We start from the raw sequence: 19,159 nt of genomic DNA on the forward strand, positions 1-19,159 counted from the left end.
ATATATAATATTTAATAGAGGATTGATTCTATAATAATACATATGCAATTTGCATAAATTAAAATATCATGTTTAAGCGTATTGTATGACCGGGCAATACCGGACATCCAGCTAGTATAAGTTTAAAGCTTAAGTCGTCTCAACGAACAACTGAAATTCATTAATTGCTGTTTAATAAGCATGGATCAAATTTAATGCAAATCTGAAATATTTGAATTTTATAATAAAAGCGTGTTTTCCCCTAAAAATCTTTAAAACACTCCAAAGAAGCTGAACTTTGAGGAATGTATATTAATGGATATCGGAAACCTATTGTGATTAACAATTAGTACAAACCTGGTTTTTGTACAGCATGCAGTGTTCGTGTCAAGCAAGAAGAATAAAAAAAAAAAAGAAAAAAAAAAACCGCTGTGTTTATTATAGGCTGGCGATATAATGAGGTAATGAGACTCCATGGCATCTAATATGTTGGTTGGTTGTTTTTGCTTTACGGCATATCAACCTTTTTCAGGTTATTTAATGCCAAATCCAGTAATTTTGAAGAAAAGTTTTTTAATAGAATATATTTGTCTTTTTCAAGTCGGTTTCTATTTAACCCATAGTTGGGACCCTAACAGGTACTACCACTCCAGCTCAGAGTGGACCTGGGAGCAATAGCAATTAAAGGGTGGCTCCACACTCCACAAAACCTGCAAGCTGTGGCCTCACCATCGGATATAGTTTAAGGTCATATCCAGGACCGATTCTGTTATGGATATGAGAGGCAGGCGGTTTCAATAAAAAACCTGTTGATCAGGAAAGGTCATTCCTTTTCGCAGAAGTGAGTTTTGTCACATCTTGAAACCGGGAATAGTGAGAAAGAGAAAAATCAGCTGTGTATTGAATTTTGATACCGAGAATTGTAAAGGAGGAGAAGAATAGTTAAAAAAATTGTTGAGAAACTGCAGAATAGTTTACATCACCTATAGTTAAAATTCCACAAAAAATTTGAGGTATCAAGTTTTCAGAAATGACTGCCACTTTCTTTTTAATCCCTTTGCATAAAACTAAAATTAGACGAGCACTTGCCATGGAAATAACGATAAAACAACGACAGTTTCGCAACGTCCCTTCTGTGGGAGAGAGGTTGCAAGGAAGAGAAAAGGGCATCCCCCACTAACCTTCTTTTAACTTGAAACCTTTCAAAACCTACTTATCGAAACCTATGTATAATTTCAAACTATACTATTTATATAGGTTCCTGAGTTCAATTTAAAAAATTCCGGTGGTTGTACAGTACAATGTGATTTCAAATTAATGCATTTTAGGTAAAAAAAAAAAATCTATTATGTATCATGTCGAAATTAGTATAAATTCAAAAAATTACAAAAAATGATTGAGTAAAAAAATAATTACAAGAAAAAATTAAAATTTTGGAACTAGAATTTTATTGTATTGGTTAACATTGAGCAGTTCTTAAAATCCAGGGGAGGTAACAGTAATCTATAATTTTGAAAAGTCCGCCTTTTCAAAATAGAAAATGGTGAATCGCTAATATTTATATTTTTTTGTAAAAAAAATGGTTCTAGTAGATCTTCTGCTCAATCATTTTCTGTAATTTTTTGGATTTTTAAAAAGTAATTTCCACATGACATGTAAGTATGTAATGGTGCTGTTACATGAAATGCATTTTTTGAAATCCCGGATGACTAATCAGAATCGGGAATCATAAAAATTGGAAATTTTGATGATTCCAAATCGGAAAAATTTGTGCTTATTTTCTGATACCAAAAACGATTATTTTGTCTTTTTCCTTTTTGTTTGCGTTTTGTTTTGTTAAAAACTTAATTTTCCATTGCTGATATTAATCATTTATTTATTGATTTTTAACTTACCAGTACAATTTAAATCAATAGATCACCACCTGCAAGTATATTTTTACCTTTGCGAAAATATATGCACATATTGCATGGATTTTTACAGTAATCTGAAAAATAATTTTTTAAAAATAACCTTATAGCTAAATTTTTTTTTTTTAATTTTAAAAAATAACCTTATAGCTAAATATTTTTTTTAATTTTAAAAAATAACCTTACAGCTAAATATTTTTTTAATTTTAAAAAATAACCATATAGCTAAATATTTTTTTTAATTTTAAAAAATGACCTTATAGCTAAATATTGTTTTTCAATTTTAAAAATACCAAAATCGAGAATTTAAAGCAATATAAGAATTAGAATCAGAAAAAATATCGGAATTGTTCCATCAATACCCATTTATAATGCACAAACATCGTATTTAAAGTTTGAAAAGATGCACTGTAAGATCATCTGGGATTATATCGGTCCAGAACGCCATTGCGAAAATAATAACCAAGATAAGAATGGCATTCCGAACAATCTTAATAATATTTTCTACATTCACAGCAAACTAGATTTTGTAATCACCAGATTTTTCCACTTAATCCAGATACAACATGCAACTCTGAAAATTAGCAATATCTCCTCAGTGTGTGCAATTATCCATGGAAGAATAGATGGAAACTGCACACCAATTCCCAGGGAATAAATGCAGTATCACTTTCATTTCCGCTTTCATATTTCACAATTCTCTTGGGAGTTTTTCAGCATCAACTTAAGAATTGTTTCCTTTCCTCGGAAATCTCCTCCACCACTTCTCCCTACTCAACAGAACAAGTCTGAGATTCTTCGTATCTTTTGTTTTCTTATTGATTATCTATAAAAGCTAAGATTTCCTCGAGGCTAAGGCCTGCCTAGAATTGGAAATGGTAAAATATTCATTGTTCATATTAGCAGTAAAAATAAGATTTGATATTTTTCGTTTTTGTAGTAACTATTGAATATTTTGGGGTTTCTTTTCGAACAGGTGGTAACAATTGTGTGTGTGTGTGTGTGTGTGTGTGTGTGTGTGTGTGTGTGTGTGTGTGTGCGTGTGTGTGTCTGTGTCTGTGTCCGTGTGTGTGCGTGTGTGTGTGTTTTCTAAAGTACGAGATCGGAATAAAAAAAAGGGGGGAATTGAAATAACTTCTAGATTTTACAACCAGATATTACGACGAAAATTGTATTCAACAACAAAAAGTATAGATAAAAATAACACTAGTGAACCACTACTGGAAGATCAAAAAAAGTAGAGGCTCACCGAATGTTGAGTGGAAAATAATACAAAAAGCCAGTGTGTGTAGGAATTTAGAGAACCTGTGTCTGATTGAGAAGTTAGCTATCCTAAATTTTAAAGAATTTCAAAATTAATTAAACTGCTGAAATGAAATAGCAAACGTATGCATACACAAAATATATATTACCTTAAGATGATAATAATGATAATAACAACATTAATAACAGTAATGATAATTATAATAATAAATACATCATAAATAACAATAATTATAATTATAACAACAACAAGAATATTAACAATGATGATAATTATGATAAAAATAAAAACAACATTACTAACAATGACGATAATTATAATAAAAATAACAACATTGCTAACAATAATGAAAATTCTAAAAAAAAAATAACAACTTCAATAACAATAACTATAATTACAATAATGATAATAAATAAAGTAGTATAAACAAAAACACATCCAAAGTAAAACACAGTGAGACATTTCCCATTTCCTATAAAAACGAACTAATAAAGAGGTGAATTACAGGTCAAGTGAACCTTTGCCTGATAAACGCGCAACCACTGGCTGCGAAAAATGGGAACAGAAATAAACAATCGGATTATTTAATTAGCCAACAATATGATTATTTAATTAGCACATGTATATAAAAAACCAAGTAGTAAATTCAATTTCATGAAATAGTCTAACGAATCCTCATCATGATGAAACGATTAAAATTCTGTGTAACTTAATGGCCATATATATTTTCATAACTTACTATATATATATATATATATATATATATATATATATATAGCGATGCTCTTTGTGTAAACGTACAATCCTGGCTTGAGGTTGTTGCCTGTCTAGCTGCACTGATGAGCTGTGAAACAGCGAAACAGTACTGTATATGGATGACTATATATATATATATATATATATATATATATATATATATATATATATAGCGATGCTCTTTGTTTGTGTAAGCAAATTGAGCTTAGGTATTTGGACAATGGCAAAACATTGTTAATTCACTGCCCACATAGCAGCAGCCGTATAGTGCAACAGTTATAAGCTCCGACTGTCGTTTGAGCGATCGGGTTTCAATCCTAGCTTGAGGTAGTTGTTGTCTGATAAGATGTGAAACAGTGAAATAGTACTCTATGTAGATGACTATATATATATATATATATATATATATATATATATATATATATATATATAGAGAGAGAGAGAGAGAGAGAGAGAGAGTAGTATACTAATTCTCCAAGTTTTAAATATCAAGTTTTCTCAGTTGGTCATTTATTGCTTTTTACAATATTGTTTCATATTGCGAGTAATAAGTCTGCAAAATTGTGTTATTGCTGCATATTTAGTCACGTACTCATCAGATGTTTATATTTAAAAACTTATAAAAACACCATTTTGGACAACTTACATGATTCATGTAACCGACGCACTTTGCTGTTCTGTCTCAATTACAAAAATTATGGTCGAGCATAATCTTTGTAACTGCAGAGTATGTTGGTTACATGAACGATGTAAGTTGTCCAAAATGGTGTTTTTATAATTTTTTAAGATAAAAAAATGATGCAGTAATAACATAATTTTGCAGGCTTATTAGTCGCAATAAGAAACACTAATATAATGGATACCTTTTGAAAAGTAATGACTAAGAAATGACTAACTAAGAAATGATTAACGAAGAAAACTTGATATTTGGAACTTGGAGAATTATTATATTACACTGTATATGCCCCGGAACCCAATAAAAAGGTTGGACGTTTTTCAAAATTTACAAAATTTATATAAAAGAAAGATCTTATTCATTATAAAAAACTTTATTTATGAGAAAGATTTTTTTAATCCATTACGATTGGTATATACAAACTGAGTACATTTCAAGTAAATAAGTAACCTGTATATATATATATATATATATATATATATATATATATATATATATATATATATATATATACATATATATATATATATATATATATATATATATATACATATATATACATATATATATATATATATATATATATACATATATATATATATATATATATATATATATACATATATATATATATATATATACATATATATATATATATATATATATATATATATATATATATATATACTGTTAAACATATTTTCTTGTAAGTCAATTAATCTCTTGCAATCATTACATTAGCTTACTTTCAAGAACTTATGCTAGACCTAAGGAATCGTCAATTGTTTACAATGAAAAACTATTTTGGGAATTTAAAAACAAAACAGTATTTTATCTCATGGCTCCCCAACAGTGTTGCTCAAATACCACTTCCCTCAAAAAATATAACTCAAAACACTTCTACCTTCAAACTGTAGTCTTCATCTCCCCATCTTCAAAGCATATTCATCCGTGTGCGTGAACTTATTATTAAAAGGTACAAGTGTGAGGAGGGACTCTCTCTGTTGAAAATATTGCTTGTGTGAAACAACCCTGTCATGGACATGCCTCAGAAGCAGAGATGAGTTATTGAATTCATAGAAAAAGTGCATTGAGAATGATGATGACTATGTATAAAAATAAATTCTGAAGCACAAAAGATTGTTTGTTTTACTGATTACCACTCCCACCTTTGTAACTCTTCAACTTTTAGAGTTACAAAAAAATAATAATATAGGAGAGTTTGATTTTGGAACGATTCTGTTATGTCAAGGGGACTTGATTAAGTATAGTAGAATCATTTATATATCGTGGGAACATTCTCTTCCGGGATGGATTCTTTGATTCTGAAATAATCCTAAAGTCTTTGGTAAGTTTGAAAAGCATGTCTGGTTGGATAGTGCCATTACCATCAGATGCACTTTAGCTTCCGGAAGTTGATTTTTATTTTTTTATTATTTTATTTTCATTTTCGAAAGATGCAGACGAATTATACTAGTGTAGCTGCAGCTATTCTCAACCTTTCCTCTATCATTTACCTCTCGACTTTATGTATTTCTCCATTTACCCCCTACTCCCATACAAAAATAAATAAATAAAATAAATAAATCACAGCCATCATAAAGTGACAGAAAAACAAGAAGGTCAAAAAAAACTTTTTATTGTTTAGGACTTTGTTTTATATAAAAAATAGTATTATCGATTCGTATCACAAAAATAAAAAAATAAAAAAACTTTTCTAAATAAAAACTTATGAATTTGTATTGAGTTTCTTAAACATGACATAATAGGGAATAAAAACTATCATTTTTTTAAATTATCGCTATTTTCATGGTAAGTGCTCATCTGAATTCCAATCTATGCCCCCCCCCTTGCCAAACGTTAACAAAATATACTCAACAAGCTAAAACTACTATATAAGATTTTCCCCACTCTCTATCTGTGCCTAAATCTAACACAGATTCCATGAACAAAGCTTCATTCCCAGAACTGCTCGCCTTTGGAACACTGTTCTGCTGGCATGTTTCCCGGCTAACTACAATATGGGGCCTTCAAATCTAATGTAAACAAGTTCCTGTTAATTCGTCCTTATAAATAATCAAATTACACCCAATTTACATCGTTAACAATTACTTCATTATCACCTTACATTCATTAACCCTTGTCCTCGAGTGGCCTTTGGTTCTCGATAAGTAGGGACCCCACCCCCCCCCCACCCCCCACCCCAAGTAAAAAAAAAATCAGGTACTTCAATTATTTATCCTCGACTATATAATTTTTTTACCCCCAGGGGTAAATTTACCCCTGGTTGAGAATCGCTGTACCAGCGGAAAAGGAAGACAATCCAAAATGACATCAGTACTACAGCAGAAAACGTTAAATAACGAAACATTAATTGAATTTAATTGACATTGTTAAAAATTTAGCAACAATATTTCAAAATAAATTATATTTAAAATTTACAAATAAAATGGAACATTCTATATTTGAAAACAATTATTTTTTAAATAATTTTTTTTTTTTTATAACGCACAAATAAAACATAACATTTAGTTTAGGACAGGGGTCTCCAAACTACGACCTGTGGGCAAGATCTGGCCTACCAAAGTTTTTAATCTGGCCTGTGGAGCTCTTATGGGAAAAAATTAAAATATTCAGGAAATTTTTTTGAAATGGAAATGTATGAAAATAGTGTGGTGGTTTCTTTTTTTCTTTTTGTTCCGAAAATGATTAAAAGAATGAGATTTTGGAGAACCAGTTTCACTAAAAAACAAAACTAATAAGCAAAACCGTGTAAAACACGTCCAGATCAGTTTTTTTATTTTTTTATTTTGCCCCGCATAAGTCTAAAAAGTCAGCAATATGTCCCCCCCCCTCCCGTTCAAAAAGTTTAGAGACTCCTGGTTTAGAATATTGTGAAATATTAAAACAGTTGGAATGTGTTTGTTTTTATATCAGTTTTCCTTGTTTCTTCTTTAAAAAAAAAATAATAAATTTCTTTAAATAAATAAAACTTTCAAGAAATGTAACAGTTATTTTGGATTGTCTTCCCTTTCTGTTTGTATAACTCTTCTGAAAATGAAAACAAAAAAATACTTTCGGCGAATTAAAGTATACGTGTGCCGAAACTTATGTATATGAGTCGTGCTTCTTGTCTGTCTTCCGGTATTCCTTGGAGATATGGGCCATGTATCACTGACAAATCAAAGCTCTGGAGAGGTTCCATCAAACATGCCTCCGAAGATTCTAAGCTTAACCTGGCAATCGTTTGGATATCGTTACCATTTCCCTGCCATGCTAATCTCAGACAGTTCGTGTAAACCCAATTCTTCCTCCAGGAGGACGAACAAATTTTTGGGAGAATAGCTTTCTAAGACCAAACCTACCACCATAAAACAGTAGAGTTTCTTTCTCTGTGCTTTTATTTACGCAGGAGTCACCACTTATCAAGGCCCGCAAGCCACTCGGGTATAAGGATTAATGAATGTAAGGTGGTAGTGTAGTAATCGTTGATGGTGCAAGTTGAGTAGAATTTAATTATTTAAGGAATTATTTACATTGGACTTAAATGCTACCATACTGCGGTCGGTCGGGAAACAGTCCAGCGAAACAGTGTTCCGTAGGTGCGCAGTTCTAGGAAAGAAGCTATGTTCGTGGAATCTGCGTTTAGATTTAGGCACAAATAGAGACTGGGGGAAATTGTTGATCGTGGTTTTATATAGTCGAGTGTATTTTGTGAAAGTTTGGCAAGGGGCTTGTTTCCTATCTGAAAAGCTTAATATAAAAGCATTTTACTTAAATATTAAATAATGTAATCGATATATTATTCTTGTACCTTGGTGAGTCCGTTTATTTTAATACATTGCCGAGAAATATCATTGATCTTGTCAAGTCAGTTTTGTTTGACAATTTAAGCACGAGGTTTCATTCGTAACCATCAGAACATGGCAAAACGGAATCTCCGTGAACCGAGTTTTTTTTCCAAGAATTACCCCTCTCCCACCTGTAGACCACACTGTCAGAAGATTGCTTCGCTGATGGCTACAACATGGTCATTTTCAAATTCTAGTGCCAATAAACACTTATTGAAAACACTTCTTATAATTCGTTAACCAACTTTTTAAAATCACCTCAAAAATCGAAAAGTATTTTTCGAACTTCCCATATTAGAAATACGTTGATGCAAGATTACTTTCCTGATAACTACAACATGGTCATCTTCAAATCTAATGTAAACAAGATTCACGCAAGCAAGGACATCCGAACAGTTCACAGATATATATATATATATATATATATATATATATATATATATATTAACCTGTCATCCCATTTTTAAAAGATGGAATTACCCGATCGTTGAAGACAAGATGCAAGCAAACAAGAAAGAAAAGGCGGCCAGACTGTCCACAGAGTTTTATGATTATATAGATAAACAATTGTCACAAACGTTCCACATCCACTTCCAGCCATCAAATTTTATTCATCTCATTTATTATTTTCAATCTTCGCATCATATTCATCATCACTCAACAGCCAATCTATCCATCCCATTAATTCTTATCCTTAAGTGGCTTTTAAATTTGGTAAGTGAAGATGCCTTAGGTAAAAATATTTAAAAAACAGAAACCTACTTCACTCTGGTACAGGGTAAATCAATTCTTTCTCGTAAAGAAAAGGGTAATGTCTGGGAGGATGGTATCTGTAGACCGAACCTACCTCTGAAAAGAACTTTTCTCTCTTCCTCTGTGTATCTTACATCGAACATAATTTCCATGACCAAAGTTTGTGCCGGATGTATTATTGATCAAGATTAAATATTGTAAAAAAAAAAAAGAGTTAGTATGCCGTAAAACAGAAAGAACTGAAACAAATCAAGCCAGAATAGCAAATAAGTATAATCACCTTTTTTGTTCTTCATTTAGATATTTTTTGGTACAGTTTTTGAACCGAGAAAAAAACGACTAGGTTAGAGTTAGATTTTAACGTTAGGTTATGTAGGTTTTGGTGTTAGGTTAGAGTTTAAAAAATATTGCGTTTCTGAATTTTTGAGATGAGTATTGATTCTTCATATTCTTTGGAATCTGCACAGAATTTCAAGCAAAACCGTTTATTTAATCTACAGGGGTAACATGTTCTGCACTAAGACTTCAACCTTCAACCTCCAGAAGAGTGTACTTTTACAAGAGTTACAAGAGTATGTTTTACAACTGAATTTTACCAAGTATTCTATTCATTACACCACGTGTCCTTGTGGGAAATTCCAGAGTTTAAGATACACCTGAAGAAAATTGGAGGTTATATCGACCAAACGTTGTGAAAATAACACTCAAGACGAGAACAGTGCTTCTTCGAGGAATTCAAATAATACAGAAAGAATTGTTTAGGTTTTGTTCAGTTGAAAAACTTCTTTTTTTTTTTTTTTTGCCGTTGTTGTTTGTTTGTTTGTTTGTTTATACAGCTTTTGAACCGAGCAAAGCAAAAGAAAACTAGTTTAGGGTTAGGATTTTAAAAAAAAAAAAAAATTCTGTTTTTGTCCGGTTCAAAAGCTGTACCAGTACTTTTTGTTGTTTTTTAAGAGAACTAATCATAACCTTTATTTTGTTTTGTTGAAGTAATTTTATCTTTTTTTTTCTTTTCTTTTTCCTTCTTCCTTGCGCCGCCTTGCTGCGACAGTGTGCGAAGAGCATCCGTTTCGGGACAAATACCTCTTCTACCGATTTGTGGATGGCCGTACTGACACCGTTGGTACAGGGATTACGAGCACCGGCGGTACAAGCGGCCATGGATTACCGCCCCCACCTCCGACCATGGAACTTAAGCATTACGAAGAAGAGTTGGCTGATGTTTTGAAAATGCTTTCTCAAGTTGGACCAGATGCAATCATGAGAATGATACTCCGAAAACCGTAAGTACATAATAACAATCGACTCAACGACAAATATCCCGTTTATTGGCCTTTTAGATAAAAAGAGGTGGGCGGTCTATTCTTTAGAAAAGATTGGAAGCGGGGGGGGGGGTCTTCGCTACCGTTTTTTTTTTTGTTTTTTGTTTTTTTTTTTTGTCCTATTTCCACTGAATTTGTACAGACACTGTCCTCGAGTGTCTAAGCTCTCTCTGTACAAGGGTTTGTCAGAACAACCTGGCATGAGGATACTTTTTCCTAGAAGTAAACCCTGACCAAATATTCAAAATAACATAGTATTCGCTGCCCAAATAAGATCTCCTCGCTATGGCTAACTCACATTAGCTTTTACGGGGAATGGTGCACCTTCTCTAAATGATGTTACCTCAAGTAATAGCACGAAACTGGATACTCCACCAGACTAGATAAATTCTAGTCCTAGAATCCAGTAAGACCAAGAGACCAAAATGAAAGATATACTACAAAATATGAAAAGGGGAGAGGAAAATTATGTTCTCAATTTCTTTACTAAGTCAAGTGTTTGAGAGATAAAGAACTTAAATGGAACATTCAAATATCTATGTATCTCGTGTAGAGTTCAAGTGTTAGCCCCAGACTGTGGGCCCCTTGACTTCTGAGAACTTCGACTGAAGTAAAATAAAACAACAGATATATTTTATACCTAAGCTGAGTTTTTTTTCGTTCTGACATTGAAATATTTATTTGCACAAAATATCATAGAATTACATTATGAACAAATTGGGTACAAGGCCAATAAAAAGGTGTGGAGAGAATGGGTATCGTTGGTCATCCTTGATCTCAAATACTTAAAATTGTCTATCCTACTCTTAACTAGAAATATCTCAGTTACCACAATACCACATTCACTCCATAATAAAAAATGAAAAAGTTTTATTGAACTTAAATGTTTACATTTCGCTTTGACATTGATATCAAAAGCCTACTTTTTCTATTTAAAATTATTAAAATGAACTTAATGTACTCAGTCAATAATGATGCATGCGACTACAACTAATTTGCATATTCCTTGGAAAAGTGAGTGTTAATTATTTATTTTTAAGGTTCCTTATTAGATAATTGGATTCATTTCACTATAACGCTGAATCCAATCAATACATAATTTCTACATTCTGCATCATTTCGTAGAATTTAAGATCAAAATGTTCTCTTACACAGAAATATTTTTATATCTATCGCTCTATCTATCTAAAAAATAATTTTTTTATATATAAAGTGATCTTGTCAATGTGTGTGCGAAAAGTCTTTACCAGACTCCTCTCTAAATATTTGGTCTACAGTTGAAGTTTGATATATAGGGTATTTAAACCTGTAACACAGTTGCGATTTGGGTTTTAGCCAGCAAAAATTGCTGCTAAGGGGTCAAGATTGAAAACAAAACAGTTGAACTTTGCTTTAAAGCAGTTCTAAATGAATAAAACTGACACTTAACCATAATATATTCAAACACGATAGTGTTTGAATGATACTGGAGAGAATTGGCTCTATAATAATAAATAAGAAACCTGCATGAATTAAAATGTAATATTTATACGTATTTTACACCGCCGAGCGGCTTGCTAGTGTGTGTATATATATATATAAGTGATTGTCTGTCTTTCTGGAGAACAGTCTGCCAAACTCATCTGTGAATTTTTGGTCTGCAGACTTGAAATTTTATACAGGGTAGAAACGATAAAATTGTCGCTCTAGAAAAGACGACATGATTTCATTTCCGTTTGATGAAAACTGGTTTTCTTTTTTCTTTTTTTTTTTTGTTTTGTTGCAGACCATCTATTAGTTAGCCAGTTGTGTACAAATCCCAAGAGCGATAGGAGCCTTCTATCATGTCTGAAAGTGACACAATGTTCAACGAGCGAGATCGGAGATGCGCCACTGTACAACTCATGCTTTCTACCGATTCAAGTTATGACAACAGTACCATTGCCAGCACCTTCAAAATGCAAATCCGGACGGTTCAACACTTGAAGGCACAGCTTAACAAAGTTTCCACCCACGGTTACGGTCTTTGCCATATCATGCCACCTCACATCTTCAAAGGCAGTTTAAAAATCAACACCAAAGTGTACCTGGATATGCTGAAGAGTGTGGTGATCCCTTGGTGCAATCGCATGGCAACTGACAGATTCTGGGTGTGGCAGCAAGACTCGATGCCCGCCCACAAGTCCAAAGAGACCCAGACTTAGCTCCAGAAAGAGTGCTAAGACTTTGTACCCTTCTTTCACTGCCCGCCTCCTCCCCCAACCTGAACCTGCTGGACTACTTCGTTTGGTCATATGTCGAAAACATCACCAACATGAACTCCCACAACACCAAAACAAGCCTCATCACCGCCATCTGCCGAGCTCCCACTGCCACTTATGGAAAAGGCATGCTCCCAGTTCTGGACTCATATTGAGGTGGTGATTGAGGCTGAAGGCGGCTACATTGATTAGATGTCAGCTCTACTACATAATTAAGTAACCTGGATTGAGTTTTTGAATAAAAGTTTTAAAATAAAGCTGTAATGTTATTTTCTTTAGGGAAACATTTATTGTTCCACTCTGTATATAACCCTAACCCTAACCCACTCTGTATATATAGGATTTGGGCCTGTGGAACTAATTCGATTTGATCTTTAGTCGGTATAAATAGCAACTAACATAATTTTAGATATAGGTTCCTTGGACATGGATCTAACTTAATAACTTGATTTGAGCCCAAAACAATAAATGTTAAGGGATCATAATAGGGGACAAAGTTAAAAAAATTGACCTATATGATTTTGAATAATTTAGAAAGGGTTTACATATAGAGCAAAATATCCTCATGCCATGTTGTCCTGACAATCCCCCCCCCTGTACATAGAGACATTCGAGGATTGCGCCTAATAGGTGTTGAAGTTCTCTCCAAATTATTATGCATACTAGCATGGATACCCGGCATTGTCCGGGTTGACATGAAGTTCCATCTGACCACACTTAAGGATATTAATGATTTCCATCATGGGCAACCATTTCCAAAATAAAAGAATGGATGAAAACATGTAAATGTAATCGTCCAAAAAAAAGAAGTACGGGATACCCTATTTCGATAGAAGGAATAAAAAGAGAAGAAACTATTCTCCAGATATTGAGCACTTTTTGTTGCCCGTGCGTTAAAAAGAAAAACTCCCCTCCATCCTCCCCCCTAAAAAATAAATAAATAAAAATAAGTCAAAACAACTTTTGTTTCGATAAAAAAAACAGCAAATGCCCGAACGACCGAAAAAAACATTTAGCCAAAGCATACATAATATGCGTTTTTCTTTTTTTTTTTTTTTTTTTTTTTTGTAAAGGAACTTTTTTCACTGGCTTCTTTTTTTTTTTTTTCGTAAATAAAGGAAATTTTCGATTTGCTTTTTTTTTTTAGGCTTTTTTGTTTCTAAAAGTGTGGCTGAAGTTTGAATTCGAGGCGGTCAAAGTTTCTGTATAACCGTTTCAAGAATATTAAAAACAAACAAATGAAATTTTTCAGTTTATTCGTGTTTTTTTTTTGTTTTTTGTTTTTTTAATATTTAAAAAATCAAAACAACAATTTTCCTGTCTACAGGGAATTATTTTTTCAAGCTAGAAACTTATTGAGATTACCAAATTATTTTATTTGGTGAAGAGTTTAGTCTCATGTTTCAAAGTTTCTAGGGGGGGATAACTTAAAAAGAAAAACTCCCCTCCATCCTCCCCCCTAAAAAATAAATAAATAAAAATAAGTCAAAACAACTTTTGTTTCGATAAAAAAAACAGCAAATGCCCGAACGACCGAAAAAAAAATTTAGCCAAAGCATACATAATATGCGTTTTTTTTTTTTTGTTGTTTTTTTTGTAAAGGAACTTTTTTCACTTTAAAAAAGTCGATGGCGGAAATAATTCCAAATAAATTAAATTAAATATATTATCAATTAAATTGTTATTTACAGTTTATTAAATAACAATTTTGAATAGAACACTTAAAACAATTCTCTCGATAGAAACATTAACTAACATACCGTTATTTAGAAAAATCGATTTTCCTTAATGCAATATGAAAATGAGGTAACCTCTTAATTGTATATTTTTGCAAGAATCATACTCTATATAGAAATAAATGAAAGAGTAAAGTAGCGGATCTTTTGTATATATATTAATCAAATTGTGAACAAACAAACAGACAGGAATACGAATTTATATATATATATATATATATCGGCAGTAGAATGAAAAGCATATCTTATTTTTCTTTTATTAATATTATTGGAATTTTTTCCTTTTTTCCTTGTACACATTTTTGTGAATTTTTCCATGGATTTCTGCCTTTGAATTATTGTGGACCATCTTCTTCCAATTACGGGATTTTTGGATTTTACTTGTGCAAATGGAAATTCAATTAACTTTCTTGAAGTTATATATTTGGATTTTACCGTCACTGGATTATTTATCTTCCACCAGACTATCCATTCATGTGTAATCACCTTTTTCTTCACCATATTCCCTCTGCTTCACTTTTTTTGTTTTACAAGTAAGATTTTTGACTTACTCGTTGTTTCATCAAATACTTTTGCATGCAAAATCCGATCCCGCATTTTGCTAATTCCTACCCTCTGATGAGAAGGAAAGTATTTCTTCGAAACTCCGCGGATTAAGGACTATCCACTTATCCAGTGTTTCCTTTTCAGATTACATATGTTTTTAACTCATTTCAAAGTGTTTTTAACATGTTTTATTAACTGTTTGCTCGTATGTATATATATATATATATATATATATATATATATATATATATATATATATATGCGCGTGTGTGTGTAAAGTTTTTTGTTCTGTTTATCCAAACTGTAGTAACATCAAACACATCATGCTTACTTAATGATGCAACAGTCTTTTAAAATAACGTATATAGATACGGTAATAAAACAGATGTGTGTGTGTGTGTTTTAACCGATAAACTACTTTTCACATAACACTGAAATTAACATGAAATAGTAATCATATACCAAGGATGGTTTATAACGAGTAAAGTATTTGTTTGGATGGATGAATAACGCGTACAGAAATATGTAAGCAATTTGAAATCCAAAATGTTCATTTCAACTATCTGACATATTTTATTAGTTTTACGCATGCGCAATATCAATTATTGCTTTAATTTTAAATCTTTATCTATCTGTCGGGTTAGTTCAAACGGTTGGAAAGCTAAATGAGAGAATGCGACTGGAGCACTAAATGTGTTTTTATTTTTTTATTTTTTTATTTTTTGTTTTTAACTTTTCTGTGATTAAATCAATCAAGTGTTAACTGTTCTACACTTTCATGTTCGAATTTCCGGGGTTTAATTCGACACGCTGCCAAAAACTCGTTACTCCCAAACTCTCAGCTACAAAACATAATGGATTGCTGACAAGTTATTCCGATGTCCGAACCCAGAATCAACTCAGTTTCTGATAAATCGGGCTTTTTATTTCAGATCGGAAGCGTCTCATTTGCATATTAGGTAACACTATCGCAAGCATATAAGAAAAGACGGCCATCTTTTTTGGCATTTTTTTTTTTTTACTACACAGAATCCTACTAGCCGTACAAAATCAGGTTTGTGCCAATTTTTAATCACAGGAGAATAACTTATCTTTCGATTTTACGAGGATAAAAGTTTGGCAGCACTAGGGTTTTTTTTTTTTTTTTTTTTGGTTTTTCGCTACCATGCGATTACCAGGCGATCTATCCACAAAGTCTCTGCGATTGACGTAATGGGCACCTCTGTGTTATGACATCCTACCAGGAATTAGCCGCTTCTTTGGAGGGGTAGTATAGTATATGTTGTGTTGTCATGATATAATACTCACAGGCATTACCGTCTCCTTTAATGGCGGATACTCCCAAGTATTACGTCCTCTTTTTTATGTAGTATCTGTTTCATTATAATACCATATTCCCAGGCATTACTGCCACTTTTGAGGGTTAATGTAGAATGTGTTTGTTCATCATAATACCAACCCCCACCCAGGCAGTATCACCACCTCTTTTAAAAATTTTTTTGAAGAGAAGGTCTGAATCCTCCCAAGCATACCTCCTCTTTTGGAGTGGATAAGTAAGTATATTTTTGTCATAGCGCTTGCTTCCCAGGCATTACTTTCTCATTGGTGAGTGATATAGTATAGATTCATTTTCCATCACGCCATAAGGGGGGGGGGTCACGGGGAGAATAGGGTAGTGTGGTATCTCTTCTCTTGTGATATCATCCACCTAGGCATTAACTTCTCCATTTTGGGAGGAAATAAATAGTGTAGTAGATGTTTGTTCGTCATATCATTTTCCTGAGTTTGCAAAAATTTTGTTTAGTATATATATGTGTGTGTGTGTGTGTGTGTGTGTGTATGTGTATTAGTGATGAAACGATTCCAATATTTCTCCCGATTCCAATACAATTACAAATTCTGTTCTAAATTTTTGATACCGATACAATTACTGATTCCGCTTCTATTTAAATTTCTAAATATAGAGTTGTTTTTGTTGGAGAGGCTTGGATTACCGCAAAAGCGCATGTAAAATATGCATATATTTTCACAAATGTAAAAATACACTTTATGGGTGTGACCTATAGAGTTAAGTTTTACTAGTAGTTTTAAAATCAATAAATATTTCTCATTTCATCATTAATACATACTGTGAAATGTTAAGTTTAAAACAAGAATCAAGACATAAAAGCGATAAAAAGAATCGTTTCGGGCATCGGAAAATAAGCACAAATTTTTTCGATACCGAAACCCCAAAAGGTTCAGATTTTTTTCGATTTTTGATTCCGTCCGAGTATTCATCCCAGCACTAATATATATATATATATATATATATATATATATATATATATATATATATATATATATATATATATATATATATACTAGCAGTTCAGCCCAGCTTTGCTTGAGCCCCATGTACTTTTCATAACTTTATGTGTATATGTATATACATATATATTAAAAAGTTTGACTCATGTCCAAGTAACCTACATCTAAAATTTCAAATTTTTAGACCCAAAATTGGCAGAGGAGTTTGGTAGAGTCTGCAAAGATCAACTCTTTCAACTTTGATCATTGGTAGCCAAATTTTCGGCTAAAAACTGATTAAAAAGCTTGCCCTATGTCTGAATACACTTTGTTAAATTTCAAATGTTTAGACCAAAGATTGGCTGAGAGGTCAAATTTTTTTTAACTTTGACCTCAATTTTGACCCCTTAACATTGATTGTTTTGGGATCAAATCAAGTTAAAAAGTTTGATCCATAGCCAAGAGACCTACATCTAAAATTTTAAGTATTTAGACCCAAAATTGGCGGAGGAGTTTGGTAGAGTTTTCAAAGGTCAAATCGTTGAACTTTAACTATTTGACAGCGAAATTTCTGTCCGAAAGCTGATTAAAAGATATTTCTAAATCTCAATACCTCTTATGTCAAATCTCGAGTCTGTAGACTGAAAATTGACAGAGTAATTTGGTAGAGAAATGTACACAGACAGACAATCTCACTTTTATTTATATATATATATATATATATATATATATATATATATATATATATATATATACTTCAGAATAAAATTATTCAACAATCAGCTGTTATGGAAACCTGTGATTATAAGATTTACAAAATATTACTGGCAGTAATATTTTTTAAGTGTTATCCCATCTAAATAAGAATTGCTTGATATACAAGATAGAGAAAACTTCATACAACTTCAGTTTTTCTTATATTGGATGGCCTGTCTGCGAAAGCGGATTTAATTCTTTAATATTTTAATTTTTAATTATATTAGTAATTTGAAAGTTATTTTGAGAGGAATTTTTAAGCTCATGTTCTATGAGTATAAGAAATAAAAAATATTAATTATATCAATTTATAGGTTTATTAATAAAAACATCCACCGGGCCTATTAAAAAACTTTTTTACCGGACCCATTATACAACAAAGAAAAATTACTCCAGGAATATTCCCAACTCTGATCATTTTTGTGATGTGGATTACCCAAAATACTGTTTCGATCATTTTACCACACTGCTTTCAAGGACAGCCACCTCGGATTTTACCGTGCAATTCGGATGTAAACTTTTTATATCTTTTTTTTTTTTTTTTACTTCCCTAACTCTATGACTTTTAATTTTTTAATTTTAATTCTAATTCCATGTCTCACTGACTTTAGCAAATAGGGTGTATACCATTATAGCTATTTGCTAATATTTTCTCCTCTGAAGAGATGGTAGACATCGAAACCCTATAGGATAAGGAGTTAAAATATTTCTAATGTATTCTTTGTCTTACATAGAATAATAAAGATCTTTGATATGAAACTCAAACATTTCTCGTCATAAATTTTTAAATTCATTGAATCACTAAAATTTGAGATATATATATATATATATATATATATATATATATATATATATATATATATATATATATATTACGATTCGATGTATAAGTGAATTGGTTATAATGTTCTTATTTAAATGTTAACTTCGTCTTAACTCCAACCCACTTTGTGTTGATGATGATATTGTTTATTAACAACGTTGATATCGTCTCTGAAACGATCGTACACAAAGTTGTTTGAATTCTTGGAACATATGTGAATGATCTTAATTTCGTTTACTTTCTATCTATTAATACATA

General features: G+C 31.8%; 1 protein-coding gene across 5 annotated transcripts in view; it reads left to right on the top strand.

Moving 5' to 3' along the window:
* LOC145247430 (rap guanine nucleotide exchange factor 4-like) overlaps positions 1-19,159 on the top strand; it is a 1,873,173-nt gene that overhangs the window by 1,737,811 nt on the left and 116,203 nt on the right. For all 5 annotated transcript variants that reach the window (XM_080109188.1, XM_080109190.1, XM_080109189.1 and 2 more), the window contains one exon: positions 10,241-10,472. In XM_080109188.1, the coding sequence (XP_079965314.1) occupies positions 10,241-10,472 (232 nt within the window). The remainder of the gene's footprint in view (positions 1-10,240; positions 10,473-19,159) is intronic.

The sequence above is a fragment of the Euprymna scolopes genome, chromosome 25, assembly GCF_053919585.1.
Source record: "Euprymna scolopes isolate OS-2025 chromosome 25, ASM5391958v1, whole genome shotgun sequence".
NCBI classification, from domain to species: domain Eukaryota; kingdom Metazoa; phylum Mollusca; class Cephalopoda; order Sepiida; family Sepiolidae; genus Euprymna; species Euprymna scolopes.